The sequence below is a fragment of the Oryctolagus cuniculus genome, chromosome 12 (genome assembly GCF_051225735.1).
Source record: "Oryctolagus cuniculus isolate XC-2025 breed Fujian yellow rabbit chromosome 12, ASM5122573v1, whole genome shotgun sequence".
In the NCBI taxonomy this organism is placed as follows: Eukaryota; Metazoa; Chordata; class Mammalia; order Lagomorpha; family Leporidae; genus Oryctolagus; species Oryctolagus cuniculus.
This window is the reverse complement of record NC_142878.1, coordinates 11,271,007-11,296,539: the sequence shown is the minus strand read 5'-3', so window position 1 is coordinate 11,296,539 and position 25,533 is coordinate 11,271,007. Positions and strand designations below refer to the sequence as shown.

General features: G+C 51.1%; 1 protein-coding gene across 1 annotated transcript in view; it reads right to left on the bottom strand.

Moving 5' to 3' along the window:
* The window catches only part of ENTREP2 (endosomal transmembrane epsin interactor 2), a 384,436-nt gene extending 371,414 nt beyond the window's left edge, over positions 1–13,022 (bottom strand). The window contains exon 1 of the mRNA XM_070053528.2: positions 12,099–13,022. Within this exon, the coding sequence (XP_069909629.1) occupies positions 12,099–12,317 (219 nt within the window). The 5' untranslated portion in view covers positions 12,318–13,022. The remainder of the gene's footprint in view (positions 1–12,098) is intronic.
* Positions 13,023–25,533: the final 12,511 nt, after the last annotated feature.

Below are 25,533 nucleotides of genomic sequence, written 5' to 3'. Positions count from 1 at the left end.
CCAAGGACCTCTCAACCATCTTAGCAGTTCACAGGCGGGGGACAGGGCACGGCCTGCAGGACAGAGAAAGGACATGGGGAGCTCACGCAGGTGCCTCCCCTCTCGCAGCCCCGCGCACCCTGCCGCACCGTGCGGCCTGGGAGCCCTCTCCACTGTCCAGCGCCGTGTCACCGCAGCAATGCTGTGTCACCACGGCGATAATTTTTTTCAGTTTCCACAGATGGCCCAGCTGAAGAACTCTCCCAGATGATGAAGCCAAAGGCAAAAAGAAACACAAGAAGATCTCTCTCTGTCTTTGGCGCTCTCCACGTCTCTCTGCCTTTCACACAAATAAAAAAAAAAATGTTGAGTGGAAACAAAGGGAGAGAAGTGAAGACACCTGCGAGGCTGCCCCGGGAGCTGCAAGCAGAGGAGCAGAGGAAAGAGGAGATGAAATGAACGATGAACACCGTCTTCTGCATTCAGGAACGGACAGGTTGGCTAAGCACTCCGGCCCCCACACTGCAGAAACAGGCAGAACGCCAGGAACAAAGGGCGACCCTCGAGGCTTCCGGAGCGGGAAAGCAGGGCAGGTGACCAACCACAGGGGGCATCGGCCACACCTTCGCCGAGAGGAGACAGGAAGACAGCCGTGTGCTTGTCACTAAAGCATAGCCGCACAGGGGCTGCAAAGACTGAACCCTGGGCAGCTGGGAAGCGGAGTCTGAGTTCGGTTTGTACCTGTCTGTTCTGTCTGAATGTTAATTTCCGTGAACATATTCTCTTCTCTCTCTCTCTTTCTCTCTCTCTTTAGATACTCCCAGATTCGATTGCTCCCACTTACAAGCACGCGTCTGGGCTACCAGGAATAGATACCGGATGACTGGGGAAGTCGCTGGGCAGGTGACGGATGGCGTATCATGAAACACACGTGCACAGGTGCCCTCCGTAGCTGCAGATGCCACAGCCTCAGAGTCCACGGACCCAGGAAGGAAAATGAGAAAGAAACTGCACCTGTGCGGAACCGAGCTCTCTTCCTTGCCATTAGTCCCTAAACAATGCAGTCTAACAACTAGTCCATGGCACTTACACAGTGCTAGGTACACAGGAAATGACGTCAGGTATGTGGGGGCACTGTGTAGATTATATGCAAATACTGCCCCACCTCACAAAAGGGCCTGGAGCGCCTGCAGACTCCAGTATTCACGGGGGCCTGGATCCCCGGCTGAGTGTCACGGGCAGTCTGCCACCTGTTACGACAGCCACGGCTCCTTCGGTGCGACTCCCTCACCGGCTCTACCGCGCCCCCCACCCGCCATGGCACCAAGGCAACAGCAGGCATGTGACAGGATCTGCAGGCACCAACACTGAGCCCAGGAAGCGGCAGGTGCAACGTGGGTGCTGTGCTTCCCGTATGACACTGGGTCAAAACGTTAGTCTCCGAAGCAGCGCTGTCCCCCTGTGAGTGGCTGGAAAACTGAAAAAAAGATAAAACTACACATATACCGTTTTCTAAGTCAGAAGATCTCAGAGAGCACACGCTCATCGTGGCTAAGCGGCTCCTCAACACGCTAAGCAGGTGTCATTATCACGGTCCTTTCAAATGACAAAGTCCCATACACGCGTTTCAGAACCACTCTCCATTCACCGTCAAAGCCGTCATCTAAGTTCTCACTCCAGACGAGCAGCCAGCATCACTCTGAAAATTAGATAATGACAAAGTCTATTTGTGTTTTAAATAAAAATCTGCTCTTGGGGCAAGCATTTGGCCTAGCCATGAGGACACTGGCTGAGCCACCTGCATCCCACTCTGGGGTACATGGTTTGATACCCAGCTCTGGCTCTGGCTCCTGACTCCAGCTTCCTGCTGTGCAGACACTGGGAGACAGCAGTGATGGCTGAACCGGCTGAGCTCCAGCCAGCCCCTGTGCCACGCCACCCTGGATTGGTTTCTGGGATCCTGGCTTCATCTGGCCTAGTCCAGGCTGTCATGGGCATTTGGGTAGCGAATCGCCAGATGGGAGCTCTGTTTCCTTCTCTCTCTCTCTCTCTCTCTTTCTCTACCTCTCAAAAAATACTTTTAAATTGCTCTTCCCAAATTTTCTCTGTAAAAGCGTAAGTTTCCATTTTAAGGGTTTATTTTAGAGCACCTTACACGTATGTGACACATATGATTATGTCACAGGCTCCAGAAGTGGTCTATGCAAACAAGGCAGTTTGTTTCTGTTTGTGTATTATGCCCGGAGTCGTTGTCTTAGTACCCTCCCCCCCCACACACACCAAATGCCAGTGCTACATCCTCAGCTCCCACGAGCTCCGTAAGCTGCCGTCCACCTCAGGATACGGTGTCTTTTACGGAAAACAGGACACCTGCATCCACATTTGGAAGCAGATGGTGATTCAACCACGCTGTCTTCCCCAAACAGGACACGGAAACATGGAGATAGCTCAGTAAAGCCAGATGAAAAATCAGACCAGCCGACACGGCCTATTTAAGTGCAGGAACAGAATTCGGGTGGGCGTGAAGCGGGGGCGTGTCTGGAAGTCGGCCCGGAAATCCCACCTTGAGAGTCACCTGGTCTCTAAGAACCACGGCTGCAGGGCTGCACCTGGCCGCCAGGGGGAGCACGAGCCAGGGCCTGCAGGAGAGCTCCCGGATCCCTCACTGCGGGGTGACCCCGCAGCAGGTGCCTCTGGGGTGCCGCCAGGAAGCCGTGCTCTGGCCCTTCCTGTGTCTGAACATCTCTCGGGGACTGTCTCCCCGACGACGGCTCCACACGGGCAGCAGGCCTCCCACGCAGCCGGAACTCAGCAGAGGAGCAATCCACAGCCTGAAGAACCACCCCAGGCCCCATCGCGACGTCTTCACTCTTCAGTGAAACCACAGGATGTAGCACTTCTGCTGAACTTTTCAAAATTCCAATTCAAACCTCCCCCAATTAAAAAAAAATGCGATACAAAAGGAAAAAAATTCTCTCTCACCTACCCAAATTATCTAAACTATGTAACGTTCAAGGTCCATTTTCTTTTGAAAAAAAAGAAAAAGAAAATTTTAAAAATGAACCAGGAGTGGTTGTTTAGCTCAGTGGTTAAGATGCCCAAGTCCCACATGCAGAGTACCCAGGTTCAATTCCCGATGCCGGCTCCTGACTCCCTTTCCACTTAGGTGGACCCTGGGGAATAGCAGTGATGGTGCCAGTAATTGGTTTCCTGACATCTACATCTGTGGGAGACCCGGCCTGTGTTACCAGCTCCTGGTCCAGCACCTGGGGAGTGAACTGGCAGACGAGGACCCACTTGCTCTCTTTCCCTGAGAATGGGGGGATGAGGGGAGGGGCGGAGGGTGGGAAAGAATGGAGAAACATGGTGGCTTCAGTGAGGAAGGTGATCATATCCATCCCATAATCTGGGACAAAAACAGAATATGCAGATCTAAACAGACTGTCAAAGGTGACATGTAACCCCGAGAATCTCACACACACACACACACACACACAGGAGAGAGTGAGATCAGCAAGTGGAAAGCAGAGGTGAGGACACCCATGTAACGGCCCCATGATTCACAGCTGGCAACGCAGGGTCCATGGGCAGAAGAACGGGGAAGCCAACAGGGTGAATGCACGCAATGCGGTATAACACCACCTGAGAAGGGAAGGAAGCGCTAACCCGTACGAGGGAAACTTAAACACCATGCAGAGTAAGACAGCACAGAACAGGAAGACACACGCCACACGATGTCACATACTCTCAGATCCAAGCAAAGCTGGACTCCTGGAAGCAGAGGGTGGCCCTGCAGTTAACAAGGGCAGGGGTGAAGGGGGGAACAGGGGATGCCGGTCAAGGGTACGAAGCTGCAGTCACCCAGGTAGAACGGGTGCCTCCCTGGCTTACTGTACAGCAGGGGATCTGTGGCAATGGCTCAGAGGGCAATCAATATGCTAGTCAGCTGACTTAATCACCCCACTCTACAGATTCAGATAGACCAAAATCACTGTGTATACCTTAAATACATACAATTTCTATTTTCCAAGTTAAGACGACAAAGATATTGAAATAGACCCAGCCATCAGCCTGCCTGGCTTCCTTGTGTTTCACTTCACTGGGTTTCCCGGATTCTGCAGGTTTCGCAAGCAGAAGATTTGGGGCAACCATGCATCAGCAAGTCTGTCAGTGCCACTTCTCCAGCAGTGCAGATAATCACTGTCTACCAGTAAAGTTATCTCTTAATTAAGGACTGTACATTGGCTTTTTAGACACAGTTTCAGTGCACCCTGAAGAGAATGTGTAGAGTGTACAGCATAACTGTCACATATACTGGGAAATTGAAATGCTATGGGATCCACTTCACTGTGATGTTCACTCCACTGCAGGGTCTGAAGCCAAACCCACGATACCTCTGGTGTATGCCCCTCAATGCTGCCTTGAAGGGGCTCACTACAAATATGATGGCACGGGTAAGCTAACAGTAAAAATTCAGGGAAAGATATACCATTAAACAACAGTCAAGGAGAAGCTGAACTGGCTGTATTAATACCAGATAATTAGACTTCCAGGGGAAAAAATTAGCAGGGAGAAAAGGGGACATGACACGACAATAAAAGGGTCAGTCCACAAAGGGGACACAGAGCCCTGAACATCCATGCACCTCCCAATCGAACATCAAAAAACATAAAGCAGAAAGGAGAAGTAGAAACAGCCAGAACTGTAATCAGGGACTTCTCAGGAGCAGAGAGAAGCAGCAGCAGATGAGAAGCAGGAAAGCACAAGGCTGAACATCAACAAACACTGGAGTGTGTGTGTGCGTGTGGGGGTTGTGTGCATCTTCCCGCTATGTCCACTGAGCGGGCCCCTTGGCACTGAGCATCTTAATCCAAACGTCAACCTCAGATGAAAGGCACTGGGGCTTCTTGGAGAAATGACAGGTGTTGGGGCTAGAGCAGGGAGAAGTACAAAATCAGCCTGCAACATCGCCATGTAAAATGCACAGGGTACGGTGCAAACACGTTAGGGCAGTTTGAGCACCACAGTAAATCATGTTAGCTCTGACGACCCCGTCACACAAAATTGGGGACCATGAGTCCATACTGCTATAAGCTTAATAAATAAATAAATGACAGAAAGGGGCCGCCCCCCTCACAGTGGAGCAGCAGCTAATGAACGGAGAAGGAATGATGGAAACAGACAATCCTGGTTGCCACCATCACAGAGGGGCCGACTCAGCTGCAGTCATTAACGGACACCAAGGTTGACTGGTAGGGTCTGACCATGAACCAGACACTGGTACAACCCTGGGACGCCTCCCCACAAAGCATGATCAAAGGGGAATGATGGCTTTAAGGCGAGTACACCTGGGCGACAGCCCCAACAGGCGTGGATCAAGTGTCCCAGGACACAGGTGAGGGAGGTGACATCACAGGCACCCAGAGGAGCACAGCACCGCTTCTGAGTCTGGCCATGAGGATAAATCAGAGGACCAGGTTCATGGCCACCCTGGACAGCATGTGGCCCAGGCTGGAGAATACAAGTGGTGGGCGTTCGGAGAGCTACTCCTTCATCCTGTATCAGCATGCCTGGGTCCGAGTCCTCGCTCCACTACTGATCCCAGCTTCCTGCCCACGCACACCTTGGGAAGAAGGTGGTGGTGGCTCACGGATGTGGATTGCTGCCACACACGTGGGAGATCCAGACTGAGTGCCCAGCGCCTGGCTTCAGCCTGGCCCGGCCCTGGGGGTTGCAGACATGTTGGGAGTGAAACAGCAGATGGGGGCACTTTCTCTCTCTCTCTCTCTCTCTCATAAAATAAAAATTAAAGCCATGGAAAGCATGACACACAAAGCAACACTGAGCAGAATGAGGATACAGGATGCACACGTGTCCCTGGCCAGGCGCTTGGGCCAGAGGGGACAGTGAAATCAGAATGTGGCCCACACGCTGGGTGAAAACGTTCTTCCACTGTTAATCTCCCAAGGAAGGGTTCCTGCTGGCCAGGTGAAGAGTCAGGGAAACACGCCGACTGTTTAAGGGTGAAGTCATCTCGGAAGGTTAAGAAACAGCCTCATTGTGACGAGTATCTGTATGGAGAAGCAGTGTGTACAAGTAAAAGCCAAGGGCCCAGTGCGATAAAATGATCATAACTTGGGAATCTAACTGAAGATGTATATGAGTTATTAGTTCTTTCCTGCAACTTTTCGGTAACATAGGAATTTCAGGCACTTTCCCAAAAATATCGTTGAAACTATCGTCTCCCTGTTTCTCAGCACACAACCTGGCTATGAGTGCTCCAAGACACGGCGCTTAAGAGCAACAGGGAATTCTCACCTGGATGCCCAAAGGTTGGTTGATTTGTTTATCTCATCTTTTGAAATCTGTTAATTATCTCAGTGTGGACTGTTTCCCTCTGATTGTTTCTCCCCAGTTCCAGGGGGAATCCCATCAAGTCTTGTCTAATTTCAGGAGTTTCTTCAACGCACAGTTCTAAACGTTTATGTTACTCTACTGCTTTGTTCTGCCTTTGCTGGCTGCCCCACCTATACACAACCTCACCACCTCTGCCCATCTATTCACCACCTTCTCATCCATTTCATTCATTCATTTTTTTCACTTTCTCCTTTTCACTTCCATTTTCCAGGGCATCCACTCGCTCTGCTGTTCCTTCTGACTCCGTCTTCATTCTCTGTTTCCAGAATGCTCTCCTGACGCGTCTCTCAGCTCCTTTCCTACCTCTATTTTCTAACTGTACGTCTTTTCTTTTTAAAATTCCTCCCAGGTCTTGCACAACTGCCTTCCTGTAGCTTATACTGAAATAATGAATTTATCGCTTTTCTAGGATGCTCCCTCTCTCTCTCTCTCCAAACTTCCAGTATGTTCATTTTCTTCCTTTTTTTAAGTTCTGCCTGATGTAAGATCATATTCCCTTCTTCCCCAAGTTTAGATGAGGTGGATTTTCCTGATCCGATAGGAGAAAGTTCCTAATAACATGGGGACAGGCCAGGTCAGCTTTCCCAGGTGGATTCTCTCTGTAGCCACTTAATTACTCCTCACAATTAGGTCCAGAACCTTTGCAAACTCAGGAAGCATCCGCGGCTCCAGCTCTCTGCCCCAGTCCCAGCACGCTGCAGCGCTCACGACCCCCAAGGCTGCGCTCTCTGGGGTCCAGGTTGTCGACGTTATCATCATTCGCCATGACAGCAGTGGCTGAGACCTCGGTCCCTGGTAGGGTGGGGTCTCCCTTCTGACCTCCACCACCTGAAACCCCCCTCTCCTGTCCTGCTCAGCTGGGTGTCCGTTTCCTACATCCCCCCGCAGTTCATCACTCTCACCCACACGGTAACGTGGGAGGGCCCAGCTCGCCACCTGCTCTCAGGTGCGCCCGTGCAGGCCTGAGCTTACTCATACAGTGAGTGACTCCACATGCCCTTTGGTTTCCACAGTGGTCAGCAGCTCCCTTTTACCTCCCATCTCTCCCCAACACCAGGAGGTCCTGGGGCTGCTTCCAGGGCCTCTGGGGTCTCTGCATCACATGGCTGGCCACGGGGACTCCGCATCACGTGGCTGGCCACGACATCTCTGAGCTTAGTTCTCAGGAGTTCAGACCTCAGTGAACAACTGCTCTGCCGCTGGGTGTGCTCCCGTAAGGCACTTCCGGATGGTATGCAGCAAAGGACAACGAAGAGACACCCTGTGGTCCTGGGGGTCTCAGAGCGTCACGACGGCCACCAGCAATCCATAAACGTAAGGCAACTTCAATCCAGGCCCTATGGGGGTCTTCCCAGGAACCAGACATGAACATTTTGAAGTTCATATAGACGAACAGCCACGGCACACTTGAAGAAGAAAATCCACATGGACGGCCCTGCCCTTGCCCGGCTGGTAAAGCTCACCATGGGGTCACCATCATCAAAACAAAGCAGTACCGACTCCAAAACAGACAACCAAGAGAGCAAGACCGAATGGGTTCCAAAAACAGAATCGCAGGTCCACAAGAACACTGAAAGCCAATAAAGTTTGCTCTGCGTCTTCGAGCCATATGCAAAGTGAATTCTGGATGATTAATGCAGGCATGCAAAAATACAATTAGAAGGAAATTTAGAACACTTGTGTGACTGCTGTGACGATGACCACATTAACTGAGAGAAAAGAATTCAGGAACTGTAAACAGAAAAACTAAAGGACCTGCCTACGTGAAAAGTGTGGCACAGTGGCTAGGCCACCACCTATGAGGCCGGCATCCCATACAGGAGCCACGGTTGGAGTCCCAGCTGCTCTGCTTCCCAACCTGCACCCTGCTAACGCACCTAGGAAAGCAGCAGAGGATGGTCCAAGCACTGGGGCCCCTGCCACCCACCACCCACACAGGAAAGCTGGATGGCCATTTGGGGAAGTGAACCAGTGGATGCAAGAGCCCTCCCCCTCCCCCTCTCCCTCTCTCTCTCCCCCTTTCAGACAGATAACAGTGTTGGGATTTCCTACATGGCGAAAGACACCAACGATTAAGCTACATGAGAAAATAATTTGTAACATATAATAAAGTAGACACTGAAATTAAGATCAAACGAAAACAGTATCTTTTTCTTCTATCAGATTAATAAAAATGTTTGGTCTGCTGACAGCACATGCTGCAGGAAGTGGGAGGGAGGGTTCTCATGCAAGAATCCTATAAGTGGGACTTCTCCCATCCTTTATGGAAATTAACCCAGCAATGCCTAAGAATTTCACCTCTCAGTATTCTTTCACAGCCATTCCACTTTGGAGAATTTATTCTCAGAAACAAGCCGGCATCTCAGGATAGATCACCAGCACTGTCTGTGACGACACAGAGCTGATACAATCAGAACTCCCCAGCAGTAGAATAAGTGACTACATTGTAACAATTCATCCTATGGACTACTACCCAGCCATAAAAGGAATCGGTTAAAAAATGATCACAACAAGTTGGGAGTATTCATTAGACAATAAAGAAAGAAGCCAACAAGTAATGTGGGTGGAAGAATCCCAATTTTGCAGGTTTTTTTTTTTTTTTCAAGAAAAGAAACATATTTTGTGTTTGTAAAGCAAAGCTTGGAAGGATGACATTAAACAACTGTGGTGATACTGGTTACCTCTGGGTTCAGAATTGCAATAGAATAAAGCATATTTTTATATATATCTTTGTGTTGTTATTGCAACTAGTATATATTGCTTTGGGGATATGAAAAAATCCAGCACAGTTGGTGTTAGAGGAAAACACACACACACACACACACACAGAGAGAGAGAGAGAGAGAGAGAGAGAGAGAGGGAGGGAGGGAGGGAAGGAGGGAAGGAGGGAAGGAGGGAGGGAGGGAGAGAGGCAGCTCCCAATGAGTCTGTCTTTACAAACACACATAACTGGCACTGCGCATAGCTCACAAGGTACCTGCTCATCTCTGGTGTCCTGGCCATCACAGCAAGTAATGCAGTCGCTGGATTACAGCTAACTGTGCAAGCCCCCAGCTCTGCTCAGTCTTCTAAGCTGTTACCATGGGTCATCCCCACTCAAACACGGGCCAGCCATTCACACATAGGGAAACAGACCCTGCTTCTACCGGGGGTGCTGGCTCACCCTGGGACAAGTCCCTTGCAGGTGGCCCTCAAACGACTGGAACTGCACGGCTCCCCAGCCAGACCTGCCTGCCCAACCCCTACTGACCGCTGCCTGCCTCCGACTTTGCCCCGGCTCCCCCACTCTTCAACGTCCCCGCCACCCCAGTGCCATGCCTGCTCAGACCTAGCGCCTGTCTGCGCCTTCCCAGGCGTGACCTGTGCTCTCCCAAAGGGCCAAGGCCAACGTCTTCACCGCTGGGCTTTATTCTCTCCCCTTCCATCTTGGCGGTTAAATCCAATTGGGAATGTGGCATCTGAAGTCAGAGCAACTGCGCTCAATGCCACTGCATGGCCAGGTGACCCTGGGTCAGTTATCCCTTCACCTCAGCTCACCCAGCAGAAGCTGCCAAGAACTGAGAGAGGCCAGGAACGGAGCCAGACCTCTCACAGCTGTGCGGCAGGGCAAGCCAGGAACCCAGGCCAAATTCGATGGGCTGAAAGTGGCCAAGGCCCTGAGCACCAGGAGACGGGGCTCCCCTGGTCACAGAGGATGGGTTACCCCACGGAGACACTCACCTTCCCATGCGGCTCAGTAAGTGCTCAGCAGGGTACTGGTTTCTTAGCAATGATATTTTTCCTAAATAAATGCACCCCCTCTCTGGCACTTTAACTCACCTCTCCATGACTTATAAGCCCTACCACAACGTAAAGCCTATGTTAACAGACAGTATGTGTGGAGAAGAACGGCAAAACAAAGTCTGTACATGTTCAGCGCGGATGCCATTTCTTCCCTAATATTTTCAATCCAAGATTGGGTGGAATCCACAGATGGGCCCACTACATTCTGTGCTGAAGGAATTTCAAAGGTGCCCGTTGCACATTAAGTCTGAAGACCGAGCCCATGAGAAAACAGACATAAAAGCGGGAGGGAGGGAGAAGGCCACCCCCGCCCCGAAGCAAAAAAAAAAGGTATATTAAAATCCCTAAGATGTCAGCAGCGTTTGTTGGGTTCATTGCTGCTCCCCACAGCCTAAGAGGAAAGAGGGCCCAGAGCAGAACTCTGTGGAATGACTCTGAATCTCGGGAAGTTTGGAACCAACAGCTCATGGCTGTTGAACACAATGACACTGCAGATGCAAGGGGAATTAACTGCTTTACCTATCTGTCCAACGCGTTCACAGCTGTGCGTTACCTATCTGCAAAACGTGGTGCAAGTGCATTTGTCACATATGTGGCTTTTCTATGGTGTCCAATGTATGAGTCTTATTAAACACACACACACACACACACACACACACAGTTCCCTGCACACCCTTGAGAGGGTCAATGCCATGGCCAAGGCTAGGAGTCTGGAGCAGCCGGGAGTGCCGCTAACTCAGCAGGCTGCCACCTGTAGGCTGCTCCCAGCACACAGGAACCTCTGCCTGGCAGACAGACGTGCAAACAATGCACGCTCAGCAGCGCTGAAGCCGAGGCACAGACGCGTGCAGCCTGTGCACGCCGAGGATCTGACTCGGGCTCCCGCCTGCTCTGTTACCTGAACCCCGGGAGCTCTGACTGCATCCTGCTCAGCTCCTGGGGCCTCAGCCCCGGTCTGAAAGATACCCTGAAGATTCATACCCCCATCAGCGTGAGCCACACACCTGGAAGGATCAGCGTTCCAGCGCCAGTTCTACTCGGCTCTCTTAAAAACCAAGCTAGGAACTTGATAAATAAATAAAGCTGGGCTTGTTTTAATTTCAAAACCCATGCGCAAATGGCAACACTCATTACAAAGGCCTGGTTTGGATGTGTGGGGAGGAATGAACACACCCGGAGCCGACAGGTTACAGCTCGGCGCCGCCTCCGACGGCGGAGTCCTCGGAGCCGGCGCCTCTCCGAGTATCTGCTCCGCAAACTCCTTTCCCGTTCCCATATGTCCATTTTTCTATTAATACAGGAGAAAAGCAACTTGCAGGAAAACGCTACGAAATGCCAACTATTAACTCTTGGAGACCATCGCTTCTCCAGCAGAGAGAACCGGTCACCCCCGCGGGCTGCGGCTCGGGAAGCACGCCCCCGGCCCACGCAACGCGGTGCGGGTGACTGGGGCACAAGACGTCCCCGCCGCGGGCTGCGGCCGTCACCAAGGAGACGCGCGCGGACCCACAGCTCCGCCCTGGGTTCGGATCCCGCCTCCCGCCTCCGACAAGGCAGCTCCGCCGGCCAGGCCGGGTCCCCGCGAGTGCGGGGTCCCCCGGAGGCAGGGCAGCCCCGGCGAGGCGCGGGCCCCTCGGCCGCACGCCCCGGCCGTCGCCCACCCTCCCGAGGCGCACGGCGAGCGCCGAGCTTCAACCCGAAGCTCCAGGAAAAAGTAACTGCGGAGGTCGGCGCTGTGGGAGAGGGCGCGCGCGGGGCCGCAGGCGCGCGGGTCGCCCCGGAGTTCTCCTGCCCGGAGTTTCCAACTGCAGCCCGCGGGGCCGCCGCTGCGCCCTGGGCGCCGGCGGGGAAGGCCGGGCGGCCGCAGCGCCCCTCGCCCTCGCCCGGAGCCCCGCGCCCGCCGGGCCGCAGACACTCACCGAGAAGCCTGCCCAGAATGGGCAGGAGTGGCGGACGCGGGCCGAGGTGGTGAGCGCCAGCGCGGCGAAGCTCACGGCCACGATGAGGCATCCGAGCGCCATCTGCGTGGCCCCGAGCACCAGCACGATGCGGGAACGGCCCGGGCACTCGCGCAGGCGGGACAGGCTGCGGGGCGGCGCGGCGGGGCGCGGCGCGCGGGGGCCGCCGGCCGGAGGCATCGCGCCGGGCGCCCGCACGCCTCTCCCGGCTCCCTCCCGGCCCGACGCGCGCCGCCGCCGCCGCCGCTGCTCACTGAGAGTCCGGGGCAAGTTGCGCCGGGGACGGGGACGGAGACGGGCTCCCCGCCGGCCGCGGGGGCTGCGGCGGCCGCGCGCCGGGGGCGGGCCGGGGCGGGCGGGGAGCCGGGTGCCCGCAGCCCCCGCCGGTGCCCGCGCCCATGCCGCCGCCGCCGCTCCGCAGGGCCGCCGCGCCGCCTGCCCGCCCGCTAGCCGGCCGCGCCGCGCTGCGCCCTCTCCCGCCCGCCCCGCGCGCTCCCCGGGCCGAGAGCGGGTGCGAGCGCGGCTGCCGCCGAGCCGGGCGCGAGCTCCGCCGCTGCGCGCTGGGACCGGGCTGGAGCGGGAGCCGGGACCCCGGCAGGGGGCGCGGAAGAGGGCGCAGGTGCGGTCCGAGCGCTGGGCCTCGGCGCTCCCGTCTCCGCGGGCGGCGGCGGCCGCGGGGCTTGGGGCAGAGGAAGGGACCCGGGCGCGTCCTCGGCGAGGGCAGCGGCGGGCGGCGCGGAAGGGGCCTGGGAGCCGGCGGAGCCTGCGGCCGGGCCGGGGTGGGCGCGCGCGGCGGCGCGGAGGCGGAGAATTCCGAGCGCCGGGCCCCGAATTGGCCGCGGGCAGGAGCCCGGCGCCGGCGCCGCAATCCGAGCGCCAGCGTGCTGCCGGCCTGCGCTGCGGGACTCTCCCAAGCCGTCCGCGGAGAGCTCGGCTAAGACGTCCCCAGGTCACGCGCGGCCGCTGCACGCCCGCCTTTCGTTGCAGGGCTTTAGGTGCACGTCAAAAGTTTGGACCGTTAAGAAATTTCACAAAACGATTCTAAAGGGACAGCATCATAAATAGCCCCCGAAGCCCCCGCACGCGCTCTTGCCGACACATTTGGGGGGTAGGGGGTAACTGGCCTTGGCTTTCCTGGAACGCCAGGGAAACTTGGCGGTTCGGGCTGCCCTACGCTGCGGTGGCGCTGAGACTTCCCGTGCGGGAGGCGCCGCGCTGCCCCCCACCCCGGGCCCGGGAGCTTGAGGAGTCTGCGGGGATCCCACCCAAGTGGCGGAGGTCAAAGGAAAGGGGGAAGGGCGGGCGGCTTCCCCGGGCCTGGGAGTCCTCTGCTGGGCACCGGCGGCCCGCGGTGTATCCCTGAGGGCTGTCGGAGGCCGGTGCTTGGAATTTCCCCAGCGGGGCTGGACAAGCTTTCTATTAAAATGCAAATTCCCCTTGGAGGGGCCGCGGCTCAAGCCTTTATCAGCCGACACCTTCGCCCGGCTGGGATTTATTTTCCAATTTAGCGGGTTGACCACGGGATGCACGGGAGGAGGGGGTTTCCGCAGATGAAGGGGTGACCCGGGAGTGCTGGCCGGTGGCCAACACGGCCTTCTCCGTTCTTTATCACGCACCAAGCCTCTGGCTGGCATTGTTTAGAGCGCGCCAGTACAAATTCCAATTTCCTGGAGACGTTTTCTACCTCGAAATTCGCAGAGCTGCACTTTTTAAGGGCTTGAAACAACAGCAAAGCATGATCCTGGACTGGCAGGAAATTAGATTCTCGTTGTCATCACCTCCCGGCTCATTCACTCTCCCGACAGAAGTTTATTCGGGCTCTGAGATCCAGAGGTTCTCGGATAGTCTGTGAACAAAACAGAGGCTGCCTGTGCCTTCCAGGGCCCCACAGAGAAACAATCGGCGACGTCTACGGTTTACCGACCTTGCACACCGTTCAAAAGATGCCCTGGAGGAGGCTGATGTGGCGCCGCAGGTTAAGCACCACCTGCAACATCAGCATTCCGTATCGCCAGGCTGCTCCACTTCCGACTCAGGTCCCTGCTGATGCGCAGGGGAGAGCAGCAGAGGACGACCCCTGCCACCCACTTGAGAGGCTGTGATGGAGTTCCTGGCTCCTGACTTGCGGTCGTTTGGGCAGTGAACCAGCAGATGGACCCTCTCCCTCTCCCCCTCCCTCTCCCCCTCCCTTTCCCTCTCCCCCTCCCTCTCCCTCCCCCTCTCCCCCTCTCCCTCTCCCTCTTCCTCCCTCCCTTCTCTCTCTCCCCCTCCCTCCCTCTCCTCTCCCTCTCCCTCTCCCTCCCCCTCTCCCTCTTCCTCCCCCTCTCCCTCTTCCTCCCTCCCTTCTCTCTCTCCCCCTCCCTCCCTCTCCTCTCCCTCTCCCTCTCCCTTTCCCTCTCCCTCTGTGTGCCTGTCTCTATGTGTACCTCAGCCTGTCAAATAAGAAATTTTAAAAAAATTTTTAAATGTACTAAACATTTACTATGCACCAGACACTGAGTTTATGAAAACAAGCAAAGTCAGAAGTCTCTTGGACCTTGGTATTGATTTTCAGTCCAGTGGGGAGACACAGCCCACAGGAAACTGTTCCCAGGCCAAGTACAAACCGGCTCACTGCTACGGAGGGTAATACACAATGCACCTGCCCCCCCCCAAAAAAAAAGATAAGGAGATTATAAAAGCTTTCTCGGCACAACATGGGAAATGGGTCGAGGGTACCCCGGTTGAACATGGAGCATTCAGAGGCTGTTGCTGTTTGGTACGAGGTGACTGTTTGATAAGAAGTCTTCTGGGATGAGGACACAGTAACCCAGTACCCGGCCTTGTGATGGAACCACTGGCCTCTCCCTGGGAGCAAGGAGATAAGCCAGACTTCCCTCTGGTTTCAAGCACCTAGAAACCCCAACCCTGAATTTGGATTAAAGTAATTCTGAATTGCCCAAGATGCTCGGGGCTGGTAAAGGCACTAGGAGCTCCTCTCTGGAGAAACATAACGTCTTCCTAGGTTTTAAAAGCTCACCATTCCTTAACTTCCTCAACTTGATAAAGGGCAAGCAGGTAAAATCCTAGAGCTCACCTTGCAGTCAATGGTGAATGACCAAATGGCTTTCCCCCAAGATCAGGAATTCGGAAGGATGCCTACATTCACCACTGCTACTCAGCACTGAACCAGAAATTCTAGCCAGAGCAATTAGACAAGACCTAATCAATGAGAAGACATACCATGTCCATGGAAAGGCAGGTAATAAGATGTCAGCACCCCAAATGCTGTATGGATTCAATGTAGACCCTATGCAAACTCCAGAATTCTGTTTTGTAGAAGTGCAAAAGTCAATGCTAAAATTCATGTGGAATTGCAAGGAGCCCCCAAATAGCTGAACAGACTTTCGGGAAAAAAGAACAAATTTGTAAGACACTTGCAGACTTCAAAACTTAGAACAAGGCTATTAATTATCAAAATGGTATGGTGCCGGCATAAGGGTATAAATATAAACATAGACCACTTGAATAGAATTGAGGATCCATAAATAAATCCATACATCTAGGCCAAATGATCTTTGACAAGGTGCCAAGTGTATTTACTGGATAAAGAATGGCCTCTTCAACAGATGGTGTTGGGACAACTGAATTTACACATGTGAATGAAATTGGATCTCAACTGCATATCATATATAAAATTAATTTGAAATATATCAAAGACCTAAATATAGGAAAAAATCTATACAACTTTTAGAAGAAAACATAGGTGTAAGCTTTTATGACATTGGATCTGGCTGTGGGTCTTAGATTTGACAAGCTCATAAGTGACACAAAGAAAAATAGGTAAGTCATATGTCCTTATAATTTTTAAAAATCTGTTCATCAAAGAACACTATCAATAAAATGGAAAAGATATGCTACAGAAAGAAATATTTGCAAAGCACTTACATGACTAGGGATTCATATCCAGAATATATAAAGAACACCTACAACTCAACAACAAAAAGACATCCTGATATAAAAATAGGCAAATGACTTGAATAGACATGTCTTCAAGGAAGATAAACAAATGGCCTATGAGTACATGGGGAAAAATGCTCATAATTGGTCATTAGGGAAATGTAAACCAGAACCACAATGTCACAACACTTCACACCAATTATGTTGGTTATTATTTTATAAACAAACATGCACAAGCCAGAAAATAACAAGTGGTGGCTATTCAGCCTGTGCATTACCGAATATCATTCATCTTAAACAAGGAGGAAAATTCAGAGATCCACTGCAGCATGGACAAAGCTGGAGGACATCACGCCCGGCAGGAAAGGACAGTGTTCCGGCTCCACCCACGAGAGGAAGCTGGAGTCCGCACACTCACAGAGGCAGAGCGCAGAGTGGTGTTGCCGGGGCTGGGGGAAGCAGGGAATGAGCAGCTGGTATTCAGCAGGTACAGAGCTTCGTCGGGACACGTGAGCAAAGTCTGGATGTGGGTGGCAAGTACGGTTGTACATCCACGTAAGCTGAACCTCACGCTGTGGAACTGCACGCCTGAACATGGTTCAAGTGGTAAATTCCATGTTATGGACATTTTTATCATGATAAAAAAACAATGAAACACCACTTCACTTCCCCAAGATGGCTACAATAATTTTAAAAACTTGGAGAGGACGTGGAAAAACTGTAACACTGGTACATGGCTGGTGGGAACCCAAAATGATGTGGATGGACAAGTCTGGCAGGCCCTCCAGAGTAAGCATTAGCTGGTGACCCGGTGACTCCCTCCTAGGTGTGTACCCAACGGAACCCAAGGCAGTGACTAGAACAAACCGCCATCCACCGGCATCCTCTGGTTGTCACTGCCGACCCCGGAGCATGTTTGTGCAGTGAGTATAATTAGAGGGTTGCAAGCATGGAGAAATCCCGGGACACCGGTGAGCAATAATGCATGTATGAAATGGTGACTTGTCTCTGTCTCTTGGGCTTCAGATGTCTATGTCATTACCACCAGCATAATTAAAGGACCACTGAGTGCAGGAGGGGAGATCTAATTTTGATAGGCCCTTAAATACTTACTACTTCATGGGTTTTGTGATGAGATTTAAATTAGATCGTGAAAATGGAAAAGGATTTTGCAAACACGAAAGCACTCTGTGAATGCTGGGTGACTTATCCCATTAACGGGCAGCTCCTCGCTGACGGCCACACAGGCTGTCACGCCCGTCGCCCTCTGATGCACCTGGCCCAGTCCGTCGCCCTCTGATGCACCTGGCCCAGTCCTGAGCACACTATTCAGCTCAGTCCTGTATCCTAAACTCGATGTGAAAATTGAAGTTTTTGACCCTCCTGAGCTAACACTGACTACAAGCTTGTGAAATACCCCTGAGAAATAAATGATGCTGGGTTCCCCGGGAAGGGTAATGAGGCTAAAAAGAAAGTTCCAGTTAGGTTAACTCAACTTGCGTTATTAAATCAGGTTATTAGAACCCTCCATATTGTAATGATTTCATTAGAATAAGTAGTTACTCACATTCACACACACTGACTCAAGCAAAATTATATATGAAAGAAATGTTTTGCCTTTAGGGAAAAACTATCAAAATTATGAGCCAAACCACATGAGATTTGATCATTCTCATCCATCAACCGAACGGAAAATAATGGAGCAAAATCTGTCATTTGGTTTTGAAGGATGAGAGTCACCTTCAACCGGAACGCCTCCACTAACTTTTTTTTAAGTAAGAAACAAAAAGCATTGCTCACAGATAAATGTTGGAAAGCTCTAGAAAAATCAGCATTAGGACTCACTAATCTTCAGCGTCCAGCCTGTGACTGATGGATGGGCCCCGCATCTGCATGGCAGCAGCAGGAGTGGGGGCAGCGGCGACTCCCGAGGGACAGCTGGGCCTTCTGCATGCCGATGGCATGACCCAGCTCTTTCTCCACTCTCTGTGCCAGAGGAACCCTGGCTTTCCACTGTGTTGTGTTAAAAGGCAGAGCGACACAGAGGAGGGGGAAGGAACGGAAGGTAAGAGGGAGAGAAAGAGAGACAGAGAAAGAGAGATCTCCCATCTGCTGGTTTACTCCCCAGATGAAATGGCCACCACAGCCAGGTCTGGGCCAGGCGGGAGCCAGGAGCCAAGTACCACATCCTGGTCTCCCAGATGGGTAGCAGGGGCCGAAAGACCTGGGCCATCTGCTGCTCCCTTTCTGGGCACGTAGCAGGAAGCAGTGTGGAAGCAGAGCGGCTAGGATCCACATTGGCACTCCAAAACGAGATGCAGGCATCGCCAGGGCCTCTTAAGCCACTGGACCACAGCACTGGCCCCGGGCCTTGTATTTTAAGCTTCTGAACAGAAGTGGGCAATTCTGCTGAGAATGACCTTCCTCACCTTCTATGCAAACTGTACCCCTCCTTTAGGTCTCTGCTCACACCCCAAAGGCAGGGCAGTAGCACTGTTGGGCACAGACGCCGGCATCTCACTGCCTCACTGCTGTGGGACAACCCTCAGCCCCACTTCCTGACGAGGGTAACAACAGTGCTGACCTTAGGAGTTCCTGGTGAGGATTCAATGAATTCGTTTATCCAGAGCACTTGGGGCAGCACGTGCATGCAGCGAATGCTAAGTGCCAGTTGCTCACTATTACTCTGTCCGCTCTCTTATTTGAAGGAATTTCTGTGAAGTCCAGCTTCTCCAGGCCTTTGCCAGCAAAACAAGTTAGATCAGAAAAGAGCAAAACATGGCCAACGCCCACAGGGTCCACAACCACAAGATGAAGTTGGGTTGGGGCACCGAATGCTAGAGCAGTGAGATTTCACACTGCTGGTGGAGTCAGAGCAGGAAACAGATGTTCTGCGGAGGGGCCCTAGTGTTAGGAAGCCTCTTCCAGGCCAGCACAGGGGCAGCAGGCCAGGCTGTTTTGTCAATTTCAGTGTAATTACTTGGAGAAGAGAATTCACAACAGGTTTTCTCTTTCAGTTCCCCATCATGCCCAGAATAGTACCTTATTAGAATCCAAGCTACAGTCAAATTTTTTTGAAATTCAAGAAAGAAGTTGTATGTTTCATTGTCCTGGCATTTCATGCACTTCTTCTGCAGATCTCTATTAGATAATCCTTTGTAGAAGGCACGGGCACCTCAGACCCTGCATCAGTCTTCATGTTTCTTAGGAACTAATTCCCTCCACTAACAGTCATTACTGTAAGGCCTTTATTGGTTTCAGTCCTCCAATTATATAATTATTTCAATATCCTGGGTCTTAGCCTGTCTGTGTTGCTCTAACTGAACATCACAGACTGAGAGATCCACTAAGAATAAAGCATGGTCTGGCTCCCGGCTCTGAAGGCTGGGGAGTTCAAGGTCAGGCAGCCACGCCTGGTGAGATCTTCGCTGCTGGTGGGGACTCTGCAGCGTCCCTGGGCAGCCCAGAGCGTCCCATGTCTGAGACAGAGCATCCTCGCTCAGGTCTCTCCTCCTCATCCAATAAAGCGGCAGCTCCGCTGGCTCAGGGTCCACCACTGTGGCCTCATTGAACCCAGCCCTTCCCCAGTACCACGGCTGGATTAGGCTGCCGGCTTCTCAGTGAGGGTTAAGCTTCCGCATGAGTTTTGCTGGGAGTTTTCAAATCATGGCACCTTCAGGTAAGTGGGTAAACTAAAGAAACCTCAGAAATCACTTAGTGGTTTAAGTGTGGGGTCTGGACCGAAACTCTCTGGGAGGGTCCAGATGTGAGTTTAATGGCCCTCTAATCTGGCCAGCGCCGCAGCTCACTAGGCTAATCCTCCACCTTGCGGCGCCGGCACACCGGGTTCTAGTCCCAGTCGGGGCGCTGGATTCTGTACCGGTTGCCCCTCTTCCAGGCAAGCTCTCTGCTGTGGCCAGGGAGTGCAGTGGAGGATGGCCCAAGTGCTTGGGCCCTGCACCCCATGGAAGACCAGGAGAAGCACCTGGCTCCTGCCATCAGATCAGCGTGGTGTGCCGGCTTCAGCGTGCCGGCCGTGGCGGCCGTTGGAGGGTGAACCAACAGCAAAGGAAGACCTTTCTCTCTCTCTCTCTCACTGTCCACTCTGCCTGTCCAAAAAAATTTAAAAAAAAATGACCCTCTAATCTGGGAGTACATGGACACCCCTTCCTTACTCTTTTTCTACAGGGATTGAGAAGCATTTGATTCTTAAGGGAGGGTATTCAGTGAAAGCATGCCAGAGAGACAAAACCACAAAGCAGATAAAAAATGTATCCCATTATTTGAAAACAATAGACAATTAAAGCAACAATGAAAACAACAGACAGCTGAAAGCAATAGACAATTAAAATAGTAGGAAATGAAAAGGAACAAAAACTATCTAAAACTATATTCAAGAAAATAATCCTGAATTTTTTCTGTACTGGACACTATCAAACCAGAACGGCCTTGACCAAAATACAGTGTGATACAATTCCAGGACTGTGAAGTAACGGAAAAGACATCCTTCATGGATGAGACCAAAAGGACAGGTAGTTTATAAGGGAAATAAAACATCTGACAATAATGAATTGGGCCAGAAAACAATGTAGAAGCATTTTTAAAACAATAAAGAAAAGAAAACATCACTCAAGGATTTTTATATTCAGGTAAACTGAATTTCAGCTAAAAGGTCACAATCATCAATATGGGAGAATTTAGGGAATCTTCTCCCTATAAATCCTTTTAAAGAGTCTTAGTGAATGAATTCCAAACAACCAAAATAATGAGAGTGGCACTGACAGAGGAGGAGAGCATTAAATATCCAGCTCCTTTTAGAATTAAGACTAAATCAGGGGGCCCAGCGCTGTGCAATAGCTGGTAAAGCCTCCGCCTGCAGTGCCAGCATCCCACATGGGCACCGGTTTGAGTCCCGGCTGCTCCACTTCCAATCCAGCTCTCTGCTATGGCCTGAGAAAGCAGTGGAGGATGGCCCATATTCCTTGGGCCCCGGAACCCACATGGGAGACCTGAAAGAAGCTCCTGGCTCCTGGATCCTGGCTTCAGATCGGCGCAGCTCCGGCCATTGCGGCCAATTGGGGAGTAAATCAGTGGATGATGGAAGACCTCTCTCTCTGCCTCTCCTCCTCTCCTTCTCTCTCTGTGTAACTCTGGCTTTCAAATAAATAAATAATCTTTTAAAAATAAGACTAAATAAGGGGGACCAGCGCTGTGGTATAACGGGTAAAGCCGCTGCCTGCAGTGCCGGCATCCCATACGGGCGCTGGTTCCAGACCCAGCTGCTCCGCTTCCAATCCAGCTCTCTGCTATGGCCTGGAAAAGAGTGGAGGATGTCCCAAGTGCTTGGGCCCTGCACCCACGTGGGAGACCCAGAAGCTCTGGGCTCCAGGTTTCCAATAGGCTCAGCTCTGGCCATTGTGGCCATTTGGGGAGTGAATCAGAGGATGGAAGACTTTCTCCCTCTCTCTCTCTCTCTCTCTCTCTGCCTCTGCCTCTCTATAACTCTTTCAAATAAATAAATAAAGGCAGAATTACTGAGAGACAGAGAGAGAGATCCTCCATCTGTTGGTTCACTCCCCAAATGGCAACAATGGCTACAGCGGGGCCCAGCTGGAGTCAGGAGCCAGGAATTCCATTCAAGCCTCCTGTGTGGGTGCAGGGGCCCAAGCTCGTGGACCATCTTCTGCTGCCATCCCAGGTGCATTAGCAGGGAGCTGGATCGGAAGTGTAGCAGCTGAGACTCGAACCCGTGCACATGTGGGATGTCAGAATTGCTGGCAGAAGCTTAACCAGCTGCACCACACCAGCCCCAAAATAGAAGACCCTAAGTGTTTCCACCACACACAGCAAAGTGATCAATGTATTAATTAACTTGTGGTAATCATTTCACATAATCAAATCATCACATCATACATCTTTTTTTTTTTTTTTTTTTTTTTGAGAAAGAGAAAGGTCTTTCTTTTCCCTTGGTTCACCCCCAAAATGGCCACTACAGCCATCGCAATGTGGCCAGCGCGCCATGCCAATCCAAAGCCAGGAGCCAGGTGCTTCTCCTGGTCTCCCATGCGGGTACAGGGCCCAAGCACCTGGGCCATCCTCCACTGCACTCCCGGGCCACAGCAGAGAGCTGGACTGGAAGAGGAGCAACTGGGACAGAATCTGGTGCCTCGACTGGGACTAGAACCCGGGGTGCCAGCGCCGCAGGCAGAGGATTAGCCTAGTGAGCTGTGGCGCCGGCATACATCATACATCTTAAATGTATACAATTTTGTTTACCAATTATACCTCCAATAAAGCAGTAAAGACAAGGATAAAAAAGCAATAAACTAGTAGTTTGCTTACTGATGTCGAGTTAAAGTGAAAACAAATTATTTTGTTTTCTTATAGACACCTAATTACATCAGAAACTAGTAAATGCCTCAGAAAATAAGCGAAAATGAATGTTTTATAAGCTGATAGGAACTGAAAATAAGTGTGAAATCCTCTTTGTAAAAGGTTTGCTTATGCACTTTCATACCCTTATATACATTCTACTTACATAAGAAGTTCAGCATCACCCAGAACTGTGTCAATTTTCAAAATAATTTATTCACTGGAATTTATCACCGTTCATTTTTAAATCACACTCAGTTGTGTGAAACCCTCTAGAAAATAAAAAGAAGTGGCCAATAAACACATGAAGGATGCTTACGAGGCCCGGGAGATGCAGATCCAAACCACACCACATCGCACCACCAAAGCAGCTGCCGCACGATGGACAGCGGCGAGCGCTGGTCAGGCCACGGGACACGGACCTCCCTGTGTGCCGGCGAGAATGTCCCGGCCACCTCGGGACAGTCTGACAGCCACTCGCCACGTTCAACGTTGAGTTACCGTGTGACCCACCAATTCCTGTCACACCTAAGAGAACTGAAAATATTTATCTGCAAAAATTTGCATATGAATATTGATAGCGTGATTATTCGTGATCACCACTCCAAAAGGAATAATCAGTATATCTCTCCATAGATAGTTGGACAAAATGTGGTATTTCGAAAGTAAGGAATGTTTTCGGCCATTCAAAGGACCTAAGTACTGATACGATACAGATGAAGTGTGCAATGCAAGGCTGCATCAAAGAAGCAAGCCGCCACGGCCACACCGACACCACTCCACTGACGCAAGATATCCAGTGGTGGCAAACCCAGAGACAGGAAACAGACTAGCAGCCATCAGTGCTGGGGGGAGGAATGGGACTTCCAGCTGATGGGCACAGGTGTTCTAACAGGGGCAAGCACCTGGTACAGCAGTTACGCTGCCAGTTAGGAGGCCTACGCCCCGTGTCGGAGTGCCTGGGCGCCACACCCAGCTCCAGCCCCCAATTCCAGCTGTCTGCTCTTGCAGACCCTGGGAGGCAGCAGGTGACACCGCACGTGCTGGATCTCCTGCCACCTATACGGGGGACCTGGATTGAGTTCCTGGCCCCCAACTTCAGTCTGCCTCAGCCCTGGACGGTGCAGGCAAATGGGGAGTGAATGAGCAGATGGGAGTTTATCTCTCTGCCTCTCTCTCTCTCTCTCCCTCTCAGACTTTTTTTAAAAAAATTGATAAATAATAAATAAAATTAGATCATGGTTACAGACACAAAACTCTGTGACTACAGCAAAAACAATCGTACACTCGACAAGCGTGAATTTTATGGTATATGAATTATGTTTCAGTAAGGCTGTTATTTCTAAAAAGACCAAATGACTGTCACAAAGGAAGAATACTGTGTATGGTTATATGCTCTGAGTGTAGACAGTTGGGCTCTTTTGCAAAAAGGGTTGAATGGGGAGAACACATGCAAAAACTGAACTGTTTTTAGCAATTAACATTGGTGGCAGTATTAGGCCAGTGAGATACCTGGCATAGTGTGGGATTAGGCAAACAGAGATATAAGGTAGTCAGTCTCCTTCTACCACCCCTGTGTTCTCCCGGGCCAGGTTCTCAGGGTAGAAGGAGGAAGAGATGGAATAAGAGGGGTCTTCAGAAAGTCCATGGAAAATGCATATTATGCAAAAAGTATGCATAGATTTGAAATTATTTTTCCATCAAAATGAATGTATCCTTTAATCCCATTGTTAATGAACTTTCTGAAGTACTGTCATATAGGCTAGGTTACATAAAATGCTGGTACTCCTGACTTGGAAGTAGGGTAGCTATAGCTGTATGAATTCATGAGATGTCTTATCTATCTGTGTTGCTAATTCTATGTGTGTATGTGTGTGTAGTCTGTGTGTGAGTCTGTGTGAGTTTGTGCATGTCTGTGTGTATATATGTGTGTCTGTGTGTGTGTGAGTCTATGTAAGTCTGTGTGTATCTGTGTTTGTGTGTGTGTATCTGTGTGTGTGGGTATGTATCTGTGTTTGTGTGTGGGGGGGTGTGTTTCTTGGCTTTGTCCACTGAGAAAGCCTAGAAACGGTGACCCATCCAGTAGCAACGGAAGCCCCAAGCACTCAGATGACGGTCTTGCACTACCATTTCTCAGTGAAAGACGTGGCTGATAGAGGGTCTGGATGACACCACACAGCAAACAAGCTGGGAAAGACAACCAGAGCAATGTCACACGGAATGAGTAGCTGACTGCAGATGTTTCTACTTACTAGACATGGAAAATTGTGGGTGTCCATAGGAAATTCATTGTGACATATTCAAATCTATCACAGAAGTTCAAATCCAGTCCATAATGACAGTTTCTGCCCTCAGAGGATAATAGAGAAACACAACTTAACATCTCAAAAACTGGTAGATAGGAAAAAAAAAAGTTAAGAGAGATGGGCATGTGGGCATGTGGTGCAGTGGTCAAGAAGGGGCTTGGAACGCCCACATCCACACCGGAGCACCTGCTCCACTTCCTACTCCAGCTTCATGCTAATACACACTCCAGAAAGCAGCAGGTGATGGCCGGAGTGCTTGGGACCTGCCATCCATATGGGGGACGCAATTGGAGTTGCAGGCTCCTGGCTCTGGCCTGGTCCAGCCCTGGCTGCTGCAGGAATTTGAGGAGTGAACCAGCTCTGTCTTTCCAATAAAATGAAAATAATAATTTATAAAAAGAAGGAAATAAATAAGTTTGAAATGTATCTGGTACTTTCTGTATGAAGTGTAACATTGGGGAACTGGATACAAGTTGAGAATCTCTTATCCTAAATACTTGATTGGCACCAGAGGTGCTTGAGATTTTGAATTTTTTTTGTCTTTTGGAATATTCACATAGATATAATGAGATATCTTAGGGATAGGATCCAAGTCCAAATACAAAATTAATTTATGTCTTATATCTATTGTGTACACATAGCTTGAAGGTAATTTTGTGCAATATGTTTAATAATTTTGTGTATGAAACAAAGTTTCAATGTCTAGAATTTTCCACTTTTGATGCTGTATTTGTGCTCAAGAAGTTTTGTGTCTTGGAACATTTTGAACTTCAGATTTT